General features: G+C 35.0%; 1 protein-coding gene across 2 annotated transcripts in view; it reads right to left on the bottom strand.

Annotated features, from left to right (window-relative positions):
* Window positions 1-5865: 5865 nt before the first annotated feature.
* The window catches only part of LOC145686334 (lanC-like protein 3), a 252452-nt gene continuing 243227 nt past the window's right edge, over window positions 5866-15090 (bottom strand). For both annotated transcript variants that reach the window (XM_081759553.1, XM_081759552.1), the window contains one exon: window positions 5866-6491. In XM_081759553.1, coding sequence (XP_081615679.1) covers window positions 6247-6491 — 245 coding nt within the window. In that variant the 3' untranslated portion in view covers window positions 5866-6246. The remainder of the gene's footprint in view (window positions 6492-15090) is intronic.

Here is a 15090-nt window from a genome sequence, read left to right as displayed (position 1 = left end):
CATTTTCTACTGTTTTTGTTTAATTCTGGAAATTTGCTAAGCACTCTGCTACCTATTATTGCGCGCAATTATAATGGTGTGTGACAAAATCTTTTTAAAATAATAGGTTCGGTGTTCTGCTGCCGTCTTGATTTTTTTTTTCTCTGAGTGCATATAAGGAATTAACGTTCTCTTCATTCCGTATATTTGTAAACAAATCGTGAAACAAATAATTCGGGGCTACTCAGAAAACACAAAGTGAGCCGATGCAAACTGCTATTTAGAAACATTTTACAATCATTGATTTATTTTCGTGGGTGCTCCCCGCAAAGACTCAAATCACGTGAAAAACAGCATTGTTGCCGCTTTTACAATAAACAAAACTTCCGAATTCCCCCTTTTTTTGTATCTGACTATTCTAAAGGCGCATGTACGTTTTCTCCAGACATCAGTTTCGGTACCAGTTTCATATATGAAACATGCGTTTTCCTTGCACTGTAAGGAACATGGACATGTTGTATGTTTTACACTTAATTACAGGCACACGTGAGACATGTACTGTCAAGTCGGCAAAACAAATGTTTTTTACTTGCAATGTTACACATGCACAAGCCAGGCACATTCATGTAACATAGCCTGTCTTCGGGTCAATTTCCATATGGGTATTCTTTGGCAGGGCATCTTGTCCAACGCCTTGAATGCTTGTCGTGGTTGTGTTCTTCAAACTCTTGGAATGAGGAAAAGTAATACATGGGAGATTATTGAGTATATCTAGCAATAAGAATAACTGTTATTTTTCGTAGAAATATACGCCACGTTCAATTTCATTTGTTAGTAGCAGTAAATGAGCGCTAAGGTCAATTTTATTTAGTAAATAAAATCACAAGATTTTCCTATTTGGGATTTGCTGAAACAATTTGAAACTTCTGGACAACGTCCTTTTGAGAGCGGAAAAAATATTTTAGGGCGGGCAGTGCCCGCTCTAGTCCCTCCCTTGCTACGGGCCTGATCAGATGTGTGTATTTATCGTTCAGGAATTCATAGCACTTCTCACATTGCATACAGATGATGACACAATATTCGTAATTGATTCGCCGCTTGTTAGACGTACTATTACAATGTTTTCTTATTGTTTTCTACGAATTTTAGAAGCATCTAGCGAATCGACAGAATGCGTTGCTCGTTATGACCTTCCTGCAAGGTGTAATATTGCCGAATTTTCGCACTTTAGGGGCGTATTTATACTCTTCATCCCCCGCGCTTGTCCTACTTTTGATTTCATTTACTCCAGGAGTTTCAAGCAAATCCGCATCGTCCGTTACTAGTTATGGCCTTGCTTAAATGTGTCATATTGCCCTATGTTTGCACTTTAGGGGGGGGGGGGGTGTTTACTCCCTTCATCTTCCACGTTGGCCGATATATAGACACGTATGTCCTACTTTTAATTCCTTTATTTACTCCACGAGTTTCAAACAAATCGGAGTGTGACACTTGGAAAACCTTGCTTGTGAGTCCCGCTTGTTAAGACAAGAGCCGGACCCATGCAGACGATGTAAAATTATATAAAGAAGTAAGGTGTATTACAGATACAATAGAGCTGCAAGATGATCTTGTTTTAATATATAAATGGAGTGTAGAAAATAAGCTTAACCTTAATATTAAAAAATGTGCATTTATGATAATGTCAAGAGCGAAAGAGCGTATTAATTGTTATTCATATACTCTTAATGGTGAAAACATGGAAGAAATTACCACATGTAAAGATTTAGGAGTAAAAATTACACGTAATTTATCATTTGATAACCATATCACTGAAGTGGTTCTATATGCCTATAGACAGCTTGGTTTCATTATACGGAACACCAGAAATTTAAGTGATGTTGTAGCTATTTCTATGGTGTGTAATAGCTTGGTTCGGACCAAAATAGAATATACATGCGTTGTTTGGACTTCATATTATAAATCTCTTCAGGAGAAAATAGAAAGTATTCAAAAGAAATTCCTAACGTATCTCTATTTTAAAACAATGGGAGCTTCCGCTATAAGAAACAAAATATCGTATGAAACCCTTCTAGATAAATTTAACTATGTTAGTTTGAGTAACAGACGTGAGTTTTTCCAACAATTATTTCTCTATAAAATTATGAATTCTTATGTTGACAATAGTAATTTCTTACAAAAAAATTGGCTCAATGCTAGATCAGGCTATCTACGTAAGCGACATCTGTTGACTGTAGATGTTCCGAGAACTGAAATGTATAAAGGCTCACCATTATATAGAATGTGCAGTAGGTTTAATAACATATCAGTATTAAACAAAGATCTAGATTTAGCATTACCTCTGTCTCTGTATACAAAGAAGTTGAAAAATATATTGTATTAGAATGTGAATACATGTATTTGCATATACATGTGTAAACCAATTGTTTGACTTTTAATGATTTCTTGTAATACTCTTCACGTTTAACGGTTTATACTCTTACGATAGTTATTATTGTCTCTGTCAGATATCTACAGGAATTTTGTCAGTATCATTATATTCAATATTATGTATAATATTATATTATATGAAGTATCTATATTATGTACCTTCTGTAATTGGAGATTCTATTCTCTGTTGAAGGACAATAAATAAATAAATAAATAAATAAAATAAATATTTAGATTTAATCATTAACATTTGCGCAACCAGACGTTAGTTAATAGGCAACTTTAAAAAAAAATAAAGCTGTAGTATACAGCGAGCCAAACGCTCAGGCATAATAACTAGTTTGATTCACAAACAAACGTTCTGATGCGGGAAAAAAACTTAATCTTTTGCTCCTAGATTGTATTTGCATGTCAAAACACAAATTTTTGGACTCAACTGCCATCAGTTTGGCAGAAAAATGTAGTTAATCTTTCCGCTCTCTAAGATTTTTTCCTTTTGATAAAATGGTAGACTTCTAATAAGACACACAGAATTTCTAATTACCCGAGTTATACTTTATTTGAATTACAAGTAAATGGTGGTATATGTAAGTAGCCGCCTTCGGTCTAAATCTAATTTGAATACTCCTAAAAGCAGGGAAATAACATAGGAAAGTATAAAAATTCATTTCTTTATAAAAAATAAAAAAATGAAAATGAATAACATAGGAAAGTATAAAAAATATTCATTTCTTTATTTTACTTGCTTATAAGTTTCTTTCTTTATATTTAACGTCTAATAGCATAAATATTACATTTGGTATTGTTGACACAAAAAGTCCCACTTCCAGCCACTATCTCTTCCCTACTTTACCCGCGAAAGTTGCACGAAAAAGGCAATGCAATGTGAGAATTCTACATTTTTTCTCAGCTACTAATTGAGGTATCAGCACGAACTTTAGAAGATATTCTGGGACATGAACAGAACATGATCTAATTTTTTACGTGCCTCAGAGACAGGTTTTGCGATTGAATAAATTACGAACGCAGTGATTTTTCAGGAAATTTTTAAATATTACTTCCTATCACTTTCTCTTAGTATGTGATGTTCAAGCATAACGTATTTTAAAAGAACTTCTACTTAACTGCATTTAAAAAGATACAAAGGTTAGAAACTTAGGAGTAGCAACTATTTATTTACATCTCATACAAAAGATGCATGTTACAAAGATTTTACGTTCATCAATGTAGTCACCAGCATTGTGTGTAACTCGCTGCCAGCGATGTAGGAGTCGTTGAATACCTGTATACGGACCTGTTGTGTTGATTATTTTAACGGACCGGTCTACTGCCTGAAGAATCTCTTGAACAATTCTGAAACGAACTCCGCGAAGAGGCTCATTCAATTTTAGGAATCAAGTCAAAGTCGTAAGGGGTCAAGTCCGGGGAGTTAAGTGGTTGGTACAGCATTTCTCACCCCTTCGATCAAGCCAATGTCACACTTTGCCCTGTTCGCGCTCGAGGGCTGTCCAGCAAAATGATGGGTGGATTTTACAAATGATGGGTCGTTACTTCTTTCTCAAGGCTGGTTGCAAGTTGTGTTCCAGAAAGGAACAAAAATACTGTGCACTGACAGCCTGATGTGGAGGAACGGTATGAGCTAGGATTACACCATCCCAGTCATACACGAGAATCACCGTAACTTTCACATTGCTGGAGTTCTGAGGAACTTTGGATTTTCATGGTGACTCATAAATGATGCCATTCGTTTGATTGGCATTTTAATTAAGGCTCGTACGATTTGGTCCACGTTTCATCCAGTGTAATGATACAGTGTAAGAAAGCTTCTCATTCCAGCTCGTAGCGTTCCAAGTGGGTATGAGCAGCGTGGTATTGGAGTCAATTCCCTATTTCCATCAACTCATGTGAAACCCATCGTGATGCAATTTTTCTCGTGCCAAAGCGCTCCTTCAGAATGTGCAGAACAGTCGTCTCTTGGGCCGAGTACGGCGTCGATCAATGTCCAATGATACGATAAAAGCACTCACGTCTTCACTAACATGAGAACGCATGTCTTCCACATTTTGGCGTCCCTCCATGAAGGCTCGTACCCAACTTGCCACTGTTCTGTGAGACAATGCAAATTTTCCACAAGCTTCTTGAAGACTTCGACGGCATTCTCGTGCTGTACGGGTCTTTGGTACATTCAACTTTTATCCAACTCCGTCGTTCTTGTTTCGAAAACATCGTAACAGAAAGAACCTTGCCTTAAACCGTCCGCATACGTGTGTATATGTGTGTGTGTGTGTAAAATAGACCGCCTACTACTATACGAGGCTATGTTCTCGTTTAGCGCCTCATTTGCGTTGAGGTAAGGTAGGTATGTAACTAACATGTGGTACCAGGGAGATTTCATGGCATAGCGTCTCTAAAGCAGTGATGCAACTATCAAGGTTCCAATTCTCGCATAGAGTGTATTTATACCCCAATCAGAACGTTTATGAATGAACACTACCTTCCATTTCGCAAAACTCTATTTCCTACTATTCCATTACAAATGAAAATATATCGTACTTCTCCTCAGATACTATTGGAGCAATAAAAATAACGATCAGACAGTAGTAACTGAAATGTAATGCGATATGCCACTATTTTGTTTTGTTTCTTTCCGAGGTCACCTTACTAACTTATTCGCAAATAAATTCAGGAAATAAGCATACTTGTCGGAAAGCTATCAAAACTTTTGTCTGTTACTTTTCTGCTTGCGGAGGTATTCAAAGTAGACTTAAACCAAAGAAAAGACTACTTAATTGCAAGTCAAATGAAGCATAAGTCGTATTTCTATTCTAATTAGGAATTTGTTATATATATCTGAATAGAAGTCTGATTTTGGCAGAAGAAAAAAGAGCGGGAGCATTTAATGCATTTTTCTTTTTTTCTTTTAAAAAAACAATGGGGATGGAACTGCAAACATTTACAGGAACACTTATTTTGACATGCTGAATATAATAAAAGAAAAAAATTAAAATTTTCTTCTGCCCCATGAGAACGTTTTCTTGTAAGTCCAAGCTCCAACGTTGATGTCCCGTAACTCAGGAACAAAGGGCCTAAACATCATGTCAAGTTTGATCCAGATTGGGTAAGTAGCCTACAGTTGAAATCCTACGATATGATGCCCTTTAACTGATTAAAAAAAATCAAATGAAGCCTACTTTAACATTTGGGACACTTGCAACAAGCATGTATTTCATACAAAAAAATCTTTCTATTGCCAAATCATTTACATTGTTATGTAGCAGACTGCTTCTAGAAAAAGACTGATTTTTTTTTCGTTTTTAATCTCTAATCATTTTTTCTTTAAGAATAAAATGCAAGTTATTTCGAAGGTTCGCATTTCGTCACACAGAAGACAGGAAGCACACACAGTAAGTTATATAAGTACACAAATTTTATTACTGACAAAACAGAAAAAGTGAATTATCAATAGGAATAGTATTAAGGTTTAATTGTCTGAAACGTACTATATTACACTTAATATAATTTAACATTTATTAAGCAAATCGATAGGAAATATCGCACACCTTGTTCGAGACTGGAATTGTACAAATCACTCTAAATGGTACTTCAAAATGAAATTCATACTTTACACAGAATGAGTAATTACCGTCCAAAGATTAAAAATGTACAGCTGATTCAAAAGCGGAGATAACAGTGAATTGGTATATAAAAAAAAGGTACAGTAAAGTATAAGATTCAGGTTCAATTCAACGATAGGCGCTCATTTTCACTTTAAATTTCAGTATTTATGTAGTTAGTGATATAAGTAATGTATACTTATGGATTTTATTTTCTTAATTTTTAAAATATTACAAAAAATGGAAATTCAGCCTTTTGAGGTTCCAATAAGTCCAGGAAGAAACACACTGAGCCAGCTAAACCTTCGTACAAACTGTAGGGTGAATCGGGAGTACGTGCCGCTCTGAATTCTGGAGTGAAAATGAACTCTGCAAATGACAGAGCCCTATGCAGGTGCTTTGGGTCTCCTGTTAAGCGATACAACAGTAAGAAAACATAACCATTTCCTGCAACACCATGGCATATGCCTGAAAGAAAAGAAACATATGAGAAGTTTATTCTATGCAACTACTTTACAAATAAATCAGAGGGTTTAATAAGCTTGAGGAAAGAGCAGCTCTCGGAAACGTCGAAACTTGTGTACGCGTTGTGCAGGAATCGATTTCCAGTGGAATACATTGCTTAGATCTAACACTAAACTCTACTTACAATCTCATTTCTGAAGACGGAAATATTTAAAATAATAATAACAATAAACTTTACAATCTACTTATAAACCTATTTATTTATTTAAATAAATAAATAAATAAATAAAGGTTTAAACGTAAATTGTAAAGTTTGTAAAGTTTTCTCATATGCTCTTCAATTTACCTCGGTTACAACCACTAAAAACATACGGATCCTTCATATCAAGCAGTCTGTTCAAATATAAAGTCATTCCTCTATCTTTGGCATATAATGGGAGACTCAGACTGATTACGAACTCAAAACATTTAGGGATAAACATTTTGATCAGTATAAAAGTGACAGATCACTATGAAGCTCTTTTGAAAACACAAACACACACACACACACACACATATATATATATATATATATATATATATATATATATATATATATATATATATATATATATATGTATGTGTGTGTGTGTGTGTGTGTGTGTGAGAGAGAGAGAGAAAGAAAGTAAAATATGAAGGATACATCTTGATTAAATTAAAAATGACTGTTTGCATGCTTTTTACTTGCAGTATACTAAGGATTCTTGTTCGATTTACCTCTATTCAAGAAGTATGTGAACAATGAATAAAAATAAACATAAAATAAATTAAAAGACTCTTTAAAACCAATCTCATGATTGGGCCTAAATTAACTTCAAGTTTTAAGCTTTGGACTCTTCTTTTATATAAATATTTTGTTTCTGATTATTTCGATATTAGCACATGTTAAGTACTTTTTGTACTGTTTAAAATTTTCAATTTTCGAAAGTACCTTTAAAAGTACATGAAAAAATGTAAGAGTATAAATAGATAAACATAGGAATAAATTATACATATGATAGCAACTGGAACTGAATTTGAGGCCATAGCCGGTATCCTACTCGATTGCTGAGACAACTGAATGTTGGAATAACAAGTGCAAGTAAACTCGTATCTGAATCTCTGAATCTTTGCAGCATGAAACAACGTCTTTTTTCATGATAGAAAATAACACGTTGTAAAAGTGTTCGAGTCCTTTGTTCGGGGTGCCAAATGTTTGTATTGATGTTCGAATCCCTTATTCGGGACGCCAAATTTTGTAAAGGTTAGGTTTGTTTAAATATATGAAGAGGTAAATTTGACCTCGATTCCTGTGCACGAGAGGGTGTTAATTAGCATAATGACATGCATTACACTCGGGGTTGCTAAATCTGAATAAATTAACATGCAAATTTCATTTCCCTAACAAAGCTCTGCTTTGGTTAGTTATTATTTGTTCCAAAGCATTATGCCAATGTGATAGCGAACTAGATTATCGAAAGCTGAAGTTAACGCTACGGGGCTCGAACTTCAGTACTCTAAGTTGAATATTGGTTTCCGAAAGATCAAAAAGACATTAAAAGTAATACTATTAATAATATTGTAATATCCCATGTGAAGTTGTTTATAAACAAATCCACGCATCAAGTGTTTATAAACACCACCACGTGCTTCATCAAGAGGAACTTCCACCAGGGGGACCTGCAATCACCCGCAGACGACATTTAGCCCCTCCCACAGAGCAGAAGACGAAATCGAAGCAGAAGCGCCACCGCCACCCAAGGGACGCTATAAATTGGACAGAAGAATCCAGCTCAGGACCAGTTCTCTGGTGACCCTCCTCTAGTCTGCTACGGGACTCTTGGAGTAACCTAACCCCAGGCCTCTAGTCTGCTACGGGACTACGCCTATCTCCTGGCTTAGCCTGCTACGGGGCTGTGTCTGGGAATCCCAACCTCAGCCGCTTAGTCTGCTACGGGGCTGTCGGCAACCTAACCTGCCTCTGCTTGCTACGGAGCATTGGTTCCTTAACTCCACTCCTCTTAGCCTGCTACGGGGCTCTGTTGGAGATCCTGTCTGCGACCACTCGGTTAAAGACTACCTTTTACTTACCTTTTTTAATAGAGACCAAATTGTATACTATTTTTGTACAAATACTCTTATAGTGGATTTTTATAATAAAACTGGTAGTGGGAGTCGATTCCGGACACTCTTTTTATTAACAGCTCTACCTCTTCCTTATATGAGACGAAATTACATAAAGTTTTACAATATAAAGATCTCGATGTCCTACTTTTTTCCTCAAAACGGTGTAACTAGAGAGGTAGGAAAATCTAGGAGCGTATAGTTATTCCGAACTTTAAATAGAAATCAGGGTAATTTTAAAAAAAATATCCACATGTGCAATGCTGAAAGACATGCTCTACTAGTCTAGTACTTATGGGACTGGGGCTGTGCTGACTTTTACAAGAAGCAAGTGTATATATATATATATATATATATATATATATATATATATATATATATATATATATATATCCACTATATATATATATATAGTCTTTTACTTCTAAAAATAATGGTGCCGGTACCTCCGATTCATAATTGTTAAAAAGTTTCATATCTTTCAGAGTATTTTTATTATCACGGGCATCTCTGGCGGGGTGCAGTCGGAACGCGTTCCTCCCCAAATATTTTGAGTACCAGATAAATGGTTCATTGCTGAAAGTATTTAGATCTATATGGAAAAAGTAAAAACATAGGCAGAACAAATAAAAGTTACGTTTGTTGTTAGTGAGCCACTTTCAGATATATTTTAAAAGGAACACTTCTTGGTTAGTCAAAGTAGTCTCCGCCGAAGGCACACACTTTCTTCATTGCTTAACCAGCAACAATTGAAGAAAGACTGGAAAAGGGAAGGAAAGGATGTATAGAAAGTTGATCTGCGAATGAGGAAGGGAAATCTGTAAAGAAAAGAGGGAAATATACAATAGAAGAGAGGGTGACAAGAAGGATTATAAAGGTAACCAAGAAAGTTCTGTCGCTTTTTCACACACTACCTTCGAACATCGATATATCACCTAAGACATACCTAGAAGATCAAAAATACAGAGGTTCAGTCTACGTTTGGCCGGTTTCGTTCCTTCCCTCTCCCGGGCAGAATGGAATCACACGACCTGGATCATGGTGTCCTACAGTGTTGTGCAGTGGTTTCCTGTGAACGGAGTTGTTTTTCCGCGCGGACGACAATAACGCACGAAACAGGACCACTGGTGTGAGTGTTGTGTTAAATTTGTTTCCAAGTAAGTGGGTTTCTGCTCTGTAACCAAAATGCCACCCAAACTAAGCCGGTTTTGGGAAAGTTATGTTGCGCCTCTTTATGACGCCCACTTCAGTGTTTCTGTCATTAGAAAACAGTGCAAGTAGAATGGTTGCAACATCAGTTTAAGTGGAATAAAAATGTTATTAAAAGGTACAAGGGCAACGAAGTTCCACCATTTGGATCACCAACGAAGTTGCCTAGGAAGCGGGTATGCACCAAGGCCACCTCCACCATGCAGAGGAAACTTCGCAAAATGGCAATGCAAGAAAATGCGCCAACACAAAGGTGTATGGCTAATCTTCTTGACGTGTCTTTGGGGACTGTGAGCCGGTGTTACACCATCAACTCAAGCTTGAGAAAGTCATGAAAGCTCGCGACCATCTTCTCACGGATGCCCACCAAAAGAAACGAAAGTGTAACGCCCGGAAGCTGTACGAACGTCATCTGGCAAAAGAAAGATGGATGTACATTGTAACCCTCGATGAAGCATGGATTTACCTTTCCGACTGCGGCAAACCGAGAGCCATCACGTACCGAGAGAAAGGCGCCAAGAACTTCAGAAGGACTAAAGATCATGATAAAGCACTTCAGAAATTAAAAGATGAATTTTGTGAACACGTGGTTTTGAAGGTTCCTGATATGAATTCTTTGTTGTCCATTCGGATAGTGGTTTGCGTCATTTTTCAGGAGTTCCCAGTATGATGAACATGGTAATTTAAGACCTGTTGCTATGTTCTCGAAAGCTATTCCACATACTGATTGGAGTAAGAATGTTTATGAATTGGAACTTAAAGCCTTAACCCTTTGCTTAGAACAGTTTGAGTACTATTTATTTAATCCATTTCTGGTGTACAGCGATATAAAAGTTTGTCCTGGCTTCTAACTAATCATAAACTTCAACGGCGATATGGAACATTTATAAAAACGAGCTCGTTTTAGATTTAGAATAGTTCATATCCGGACGAAAATAAATTGTCACTGATTTTCTCAGCCTTGCTGGAAATCATTTAGAATTTTACACTAAACATAAAGATGTTGTATAACTTGTTAAAGATCATGGTAAAAGTGTAAATGTGTCTTGTAAATTTTTGGAAGTATCCTGATTTTAGTATTTCCTTAAAAGACCATCAAAGGACCCTCGACTGAAAGAAATTATTACTAAACTAGAATAAACAGAAGATAAGAGGTTATAAATTGCAAAATATCTTATTAAAGCGAACGAAAGGTAAATCTGGACAGGGTTTCAGAGCTGTTGCACCTTCATTAGTAAACTCAATTCTTAAGTACGTCCATAATTCTTTGGTACCGGGAGGTCAAATGGGAATTTTTGGCCATCAATGTACTCTATTAAGAATTTCATAAATATTTGTGATGTATGTCAGAAATGCAAGGATAAAACTACTAAACCAATGGGAAATTATTATACAAGAACAGTTAAACATCCTAATTATGTCTGGCATATTGACGTAGCTGGCCGACAGCCTAATAGTTCTGGTTATGAGTATATTTTTATTGTAACCGATTCTTTTAGTAGATTTGTGTTTTTAGAACGCTTGAGACAATTACATTTTAAAACAATTTGTAATAAACTATTAGATTTAAGTCTGAGATATTGATTTCCAGGTTCTGTGTTACACGATGGAGCTTATTTCGTGTCAGATTTCTTCACTCAGGTTTTATATTCTTATGGTATTCAGGATGTTAGATTATTCCCTTATAACCCGTCGCCGAATAAAGCTGAAAGGGCCGTAAGGTCAGTGAAGAACTTGATTCGTGCGTATGTTGATAAATTACAGAGAAAATGGGCCCAATTGTTAACTAAAATCGCGTTCACTATAAACATTAGCATGAACGAAACTACTGGGTTTCCGCCTAGTGAAATTTATATGGGAAGAAAATTTTAATCATCCATTAGATATCAAATGGTTGTTAGATCTTGAAATTCTTGATCAGAATAAGGAAGAGAAGCTTGCTACCATAAGTAATAATATTCACAATGCTTTGAAACGAAATGAGAAAATCTATTCACAGAAACATATCCCAGTTAATATACATATTGGAGATCTTGTGTTAGTTAAAAGAATTATTAAATTGTCTGTAGAAAAACACTTTAACCCCAAAATATCACATCCTTGGGATGTCCCTTTTATTGTACTGAGCAAACCAACACAGACTACGGTTTGGCTAGAAAATGTAGAGAATCCTGCTATTAGGTTGAAGACATGTAAGTTTTTGTAAGCCATATAATGTAGCTCAAAACGCTCAAATTCCTAATGTTTAAAATCGGCTTAAAATCCCTTAACTGAACTACATTTTGTAGTTAAGATTATTGTTTTGTATATAATAGTTAGAATTCTTGTTGTGTTTAATTTTGTTTTTCCTGCAGGAAAACCTTCACGTGAGTTAGGGACTAGGAGAGGTAGTAGAGCTAGTCATCATCATCTGTGTACGTCGAATTGTTGTTTGTAATGGATTTCAATTTTTGGGAAAATTTGTAAGATTAACCAAATATTTGGAAGATAATTTGTAATGTACAGTAATTTTTACTATTCTATTGTTTAGTTATTGTTTTTGGAAAGGAGAAATTCGTAACCCTCCTGGGGGTAAATTTTGTGTTGCGTTTAGTCGAATAATAAACATTTTTTAAGATTTGTTAATAAAATCTCCATAGTGAATGACAATAAGAGAAACAGCTTTAAATGCTGTAAGTTGGCCTTGAGTTACCTATCGCTGGAAGTACTCATATTTCCCGCTGCATGGCGCTAGTTTTGCCTGTTTGCTCCTCGGGAATGTACAGCGAGCGAACTTCATAATGTTTTAGGTAATCACCTTGGGTGTTCGAACGGAATTTGCTACGACAGGATAATGTGGAGGAGTCAAACGGAACTGTGTTAATATGGGATGACTGAGTGAGAATTACCTGCGGTTTGGTTTAAAGGAATTTTTTAAACTAGTTTTTGAGACAAAATGAGAGCAAAAGAATACAATGGAAATGAATGATTCTTATTGGTTTGTGTGGTAGATTTAAGTAATATTAGAATACTAATATAATTCTGTTTCTTCATTCATATTGTCGTCTTTGCAAAGGAGTAAAAAATAAAAAAAAATGTTAAGCCCATGTCTTTAGATTTAGCAGCTACATATGAGCTGAGTTTGCTGTTTGCTAACTTATTGGAAATATTTTTTCTCGTAACTTCTAAATTAAAGGCAGCAAGCCTAAAAAACAAGCATGCTAGAACATTAGTAGCTTTATTATTGAGTGAGCTTTCTGAACGTATTCCCTTATTGTTCTTTGGCCGGGATTTTATACTTTTCTTTACGTGTCAAACAAAACTAAAAAAAGTTAAAAGCTATTTGTTACCTCCTATTGAAATTTGATTAACAGACTTAAGTAAAGTCGAATGTTATTTAAACTTCTTATATGTTACATGTTATTGCATTTAAATTTGTTACAATAAAGTTGTTATATAATTTTGGAAAATGGGCTTGTTGAAATTGCTTTTATAACTGGTAACCTGCTGAACCGCAAACAAAAATACCCGCTCAGCCGACGTGTGTCCTTCAATTTTCTGTGCTGGTTGTTTTGTATAGAATAATTTTGGATTAATTTTTAATTCTAAATACTTCAAAACAACGAATACTGAGAATTTCTGGACGCATATGTGTTTTACTACGCAACACGTTGCATACCACCAGAAATAAAACACACACACTCACACACACTATCTATAGCTGCTTGAAAGTGGCTTATTTGCGAACTCGTAATTTATAGGTCTAAAAATAGTACGTCGGCATAATAAATAATAGTAAGTACATTGTATTGCGTACAATTAAGCAAAAAAGTAAAAGCCGACCAGTGTTTCATTGCAATATTGTATAATCAACTGACAAAAACATGTCTCAAAGTGGTCTATTTGCCGACTATGAAAATCACAAAGAAAAGTTTTATTTTTAGAATATTGGTGTTCGATAGGCATTAAAGCGCTGAAATGATTCTTCATCAACTATATTATCAACCTTCAAATAAAAAAGTTCGCAGTTTTGGGAGAAAAAAGTCAATGTGTTAGTCAAGAATGATGTTCGGTCATCAGAAGAAAAACTGAAAAAAATTGAATTTTAAAATTTTTTTGTATTAACTGTTGTGTGTATCTGTAATTGTTTAATGTGGTATTATTAGCTATTAAAATAGGTTTCCATCCTAATTGAACGTTTAATATGAAAATATTTATTATAAACCAGAAAAAGTGGTCTATTTGCGGAAAAAAGAACCAGATTTCGGCAAAGCCTTGAGTAATCGAATTCTCCGTAAACGTTTAAGGAAAATAAGGTTTGAAATATATTTCCCTTTAGGGTGAGATTGTAGATGACAATATTTACTTCAATATTTTTATTATGATGATTAATAATGCACATACAATAATTGAAATTGCTTGTGGTCTATTTCTAGAATTCAGTCATCATCTATCTGAAAACTTCATTGTTAATTGACCGGTGTTTTCAATTAAATACTTGAAACTGAGTAATAGGAGCATGTGTAAGTTAATGGTAACATTCAATTTATGAACACAAAATTCCTAATTGACATGAGTAAATGCACTATACGGGTCCTTTTAATCGTCACATAATTAATGTTCTTGCCCAATTGATGTTTTAGTATTTGCTACTTAGATAGCAATATTGTTTTTATGGTTTAAATGCGTACTAAGGCTGCCAACATTGCACAGTAGATAAGCTACAATATAACGATACACAATAGATACAATTTTCTGATGTCGAACATGAATTAAACGTGCCATACAATGATTCTTTTACGAAATTAGACTTCAATAGCTTAAATATGGAAAAATGCAATTATATTGCCAAAAAAGGAAAAATAATATTTACGAGCATAGTGAGAAGATGTAGAGAATTACACAGATAGCTCACTTTCAAATTTCGATTGTAAACCAAAATCAATCTTTTCTTTTTTTATTGTTTTGAAGAAAGAGTTTGTTTTGAAAAAAACAGAGATATTTGCAAAATATAGTTTGAGGAGTTCACATTGTCCCTCAGTTCCAAAATTCGACTCCAAACCAAAACCCGTCGTTTCCTTTTCATTTTTATTGATTGTTTTGAATAAAAATATCGTTTGTGTCGAAAAACAGAGATATTTAAAAAAAATAAAGGTGAGGCTAACTTTACACTCAACCCCACTTTCAAATTTTGATTCGAAACCGAAGCCAATCGTTTGTTTTTGAGTTGTTGCTGATTCTATAATTTCTTTCGAAAATTAAGACATTTACA

The sequence above is a fragment of the Thermobia domestica genome, chromosome 5, assembly GCF_964235325.1.
Source record: "Thermobia domestica chromosome 5, izTheDome1.hap1.1, whole genome shotgun sequence".
Taxonomy (NCBI): Eukaryota; Metazoa; Arthropoda; class Insecta; order Zygentoma; family Lepismatidae; genus Thermobia; species Thermobia domestica.
This window is presented reverse-complemented; position numbering and strand designations above follow the sequence as displayed.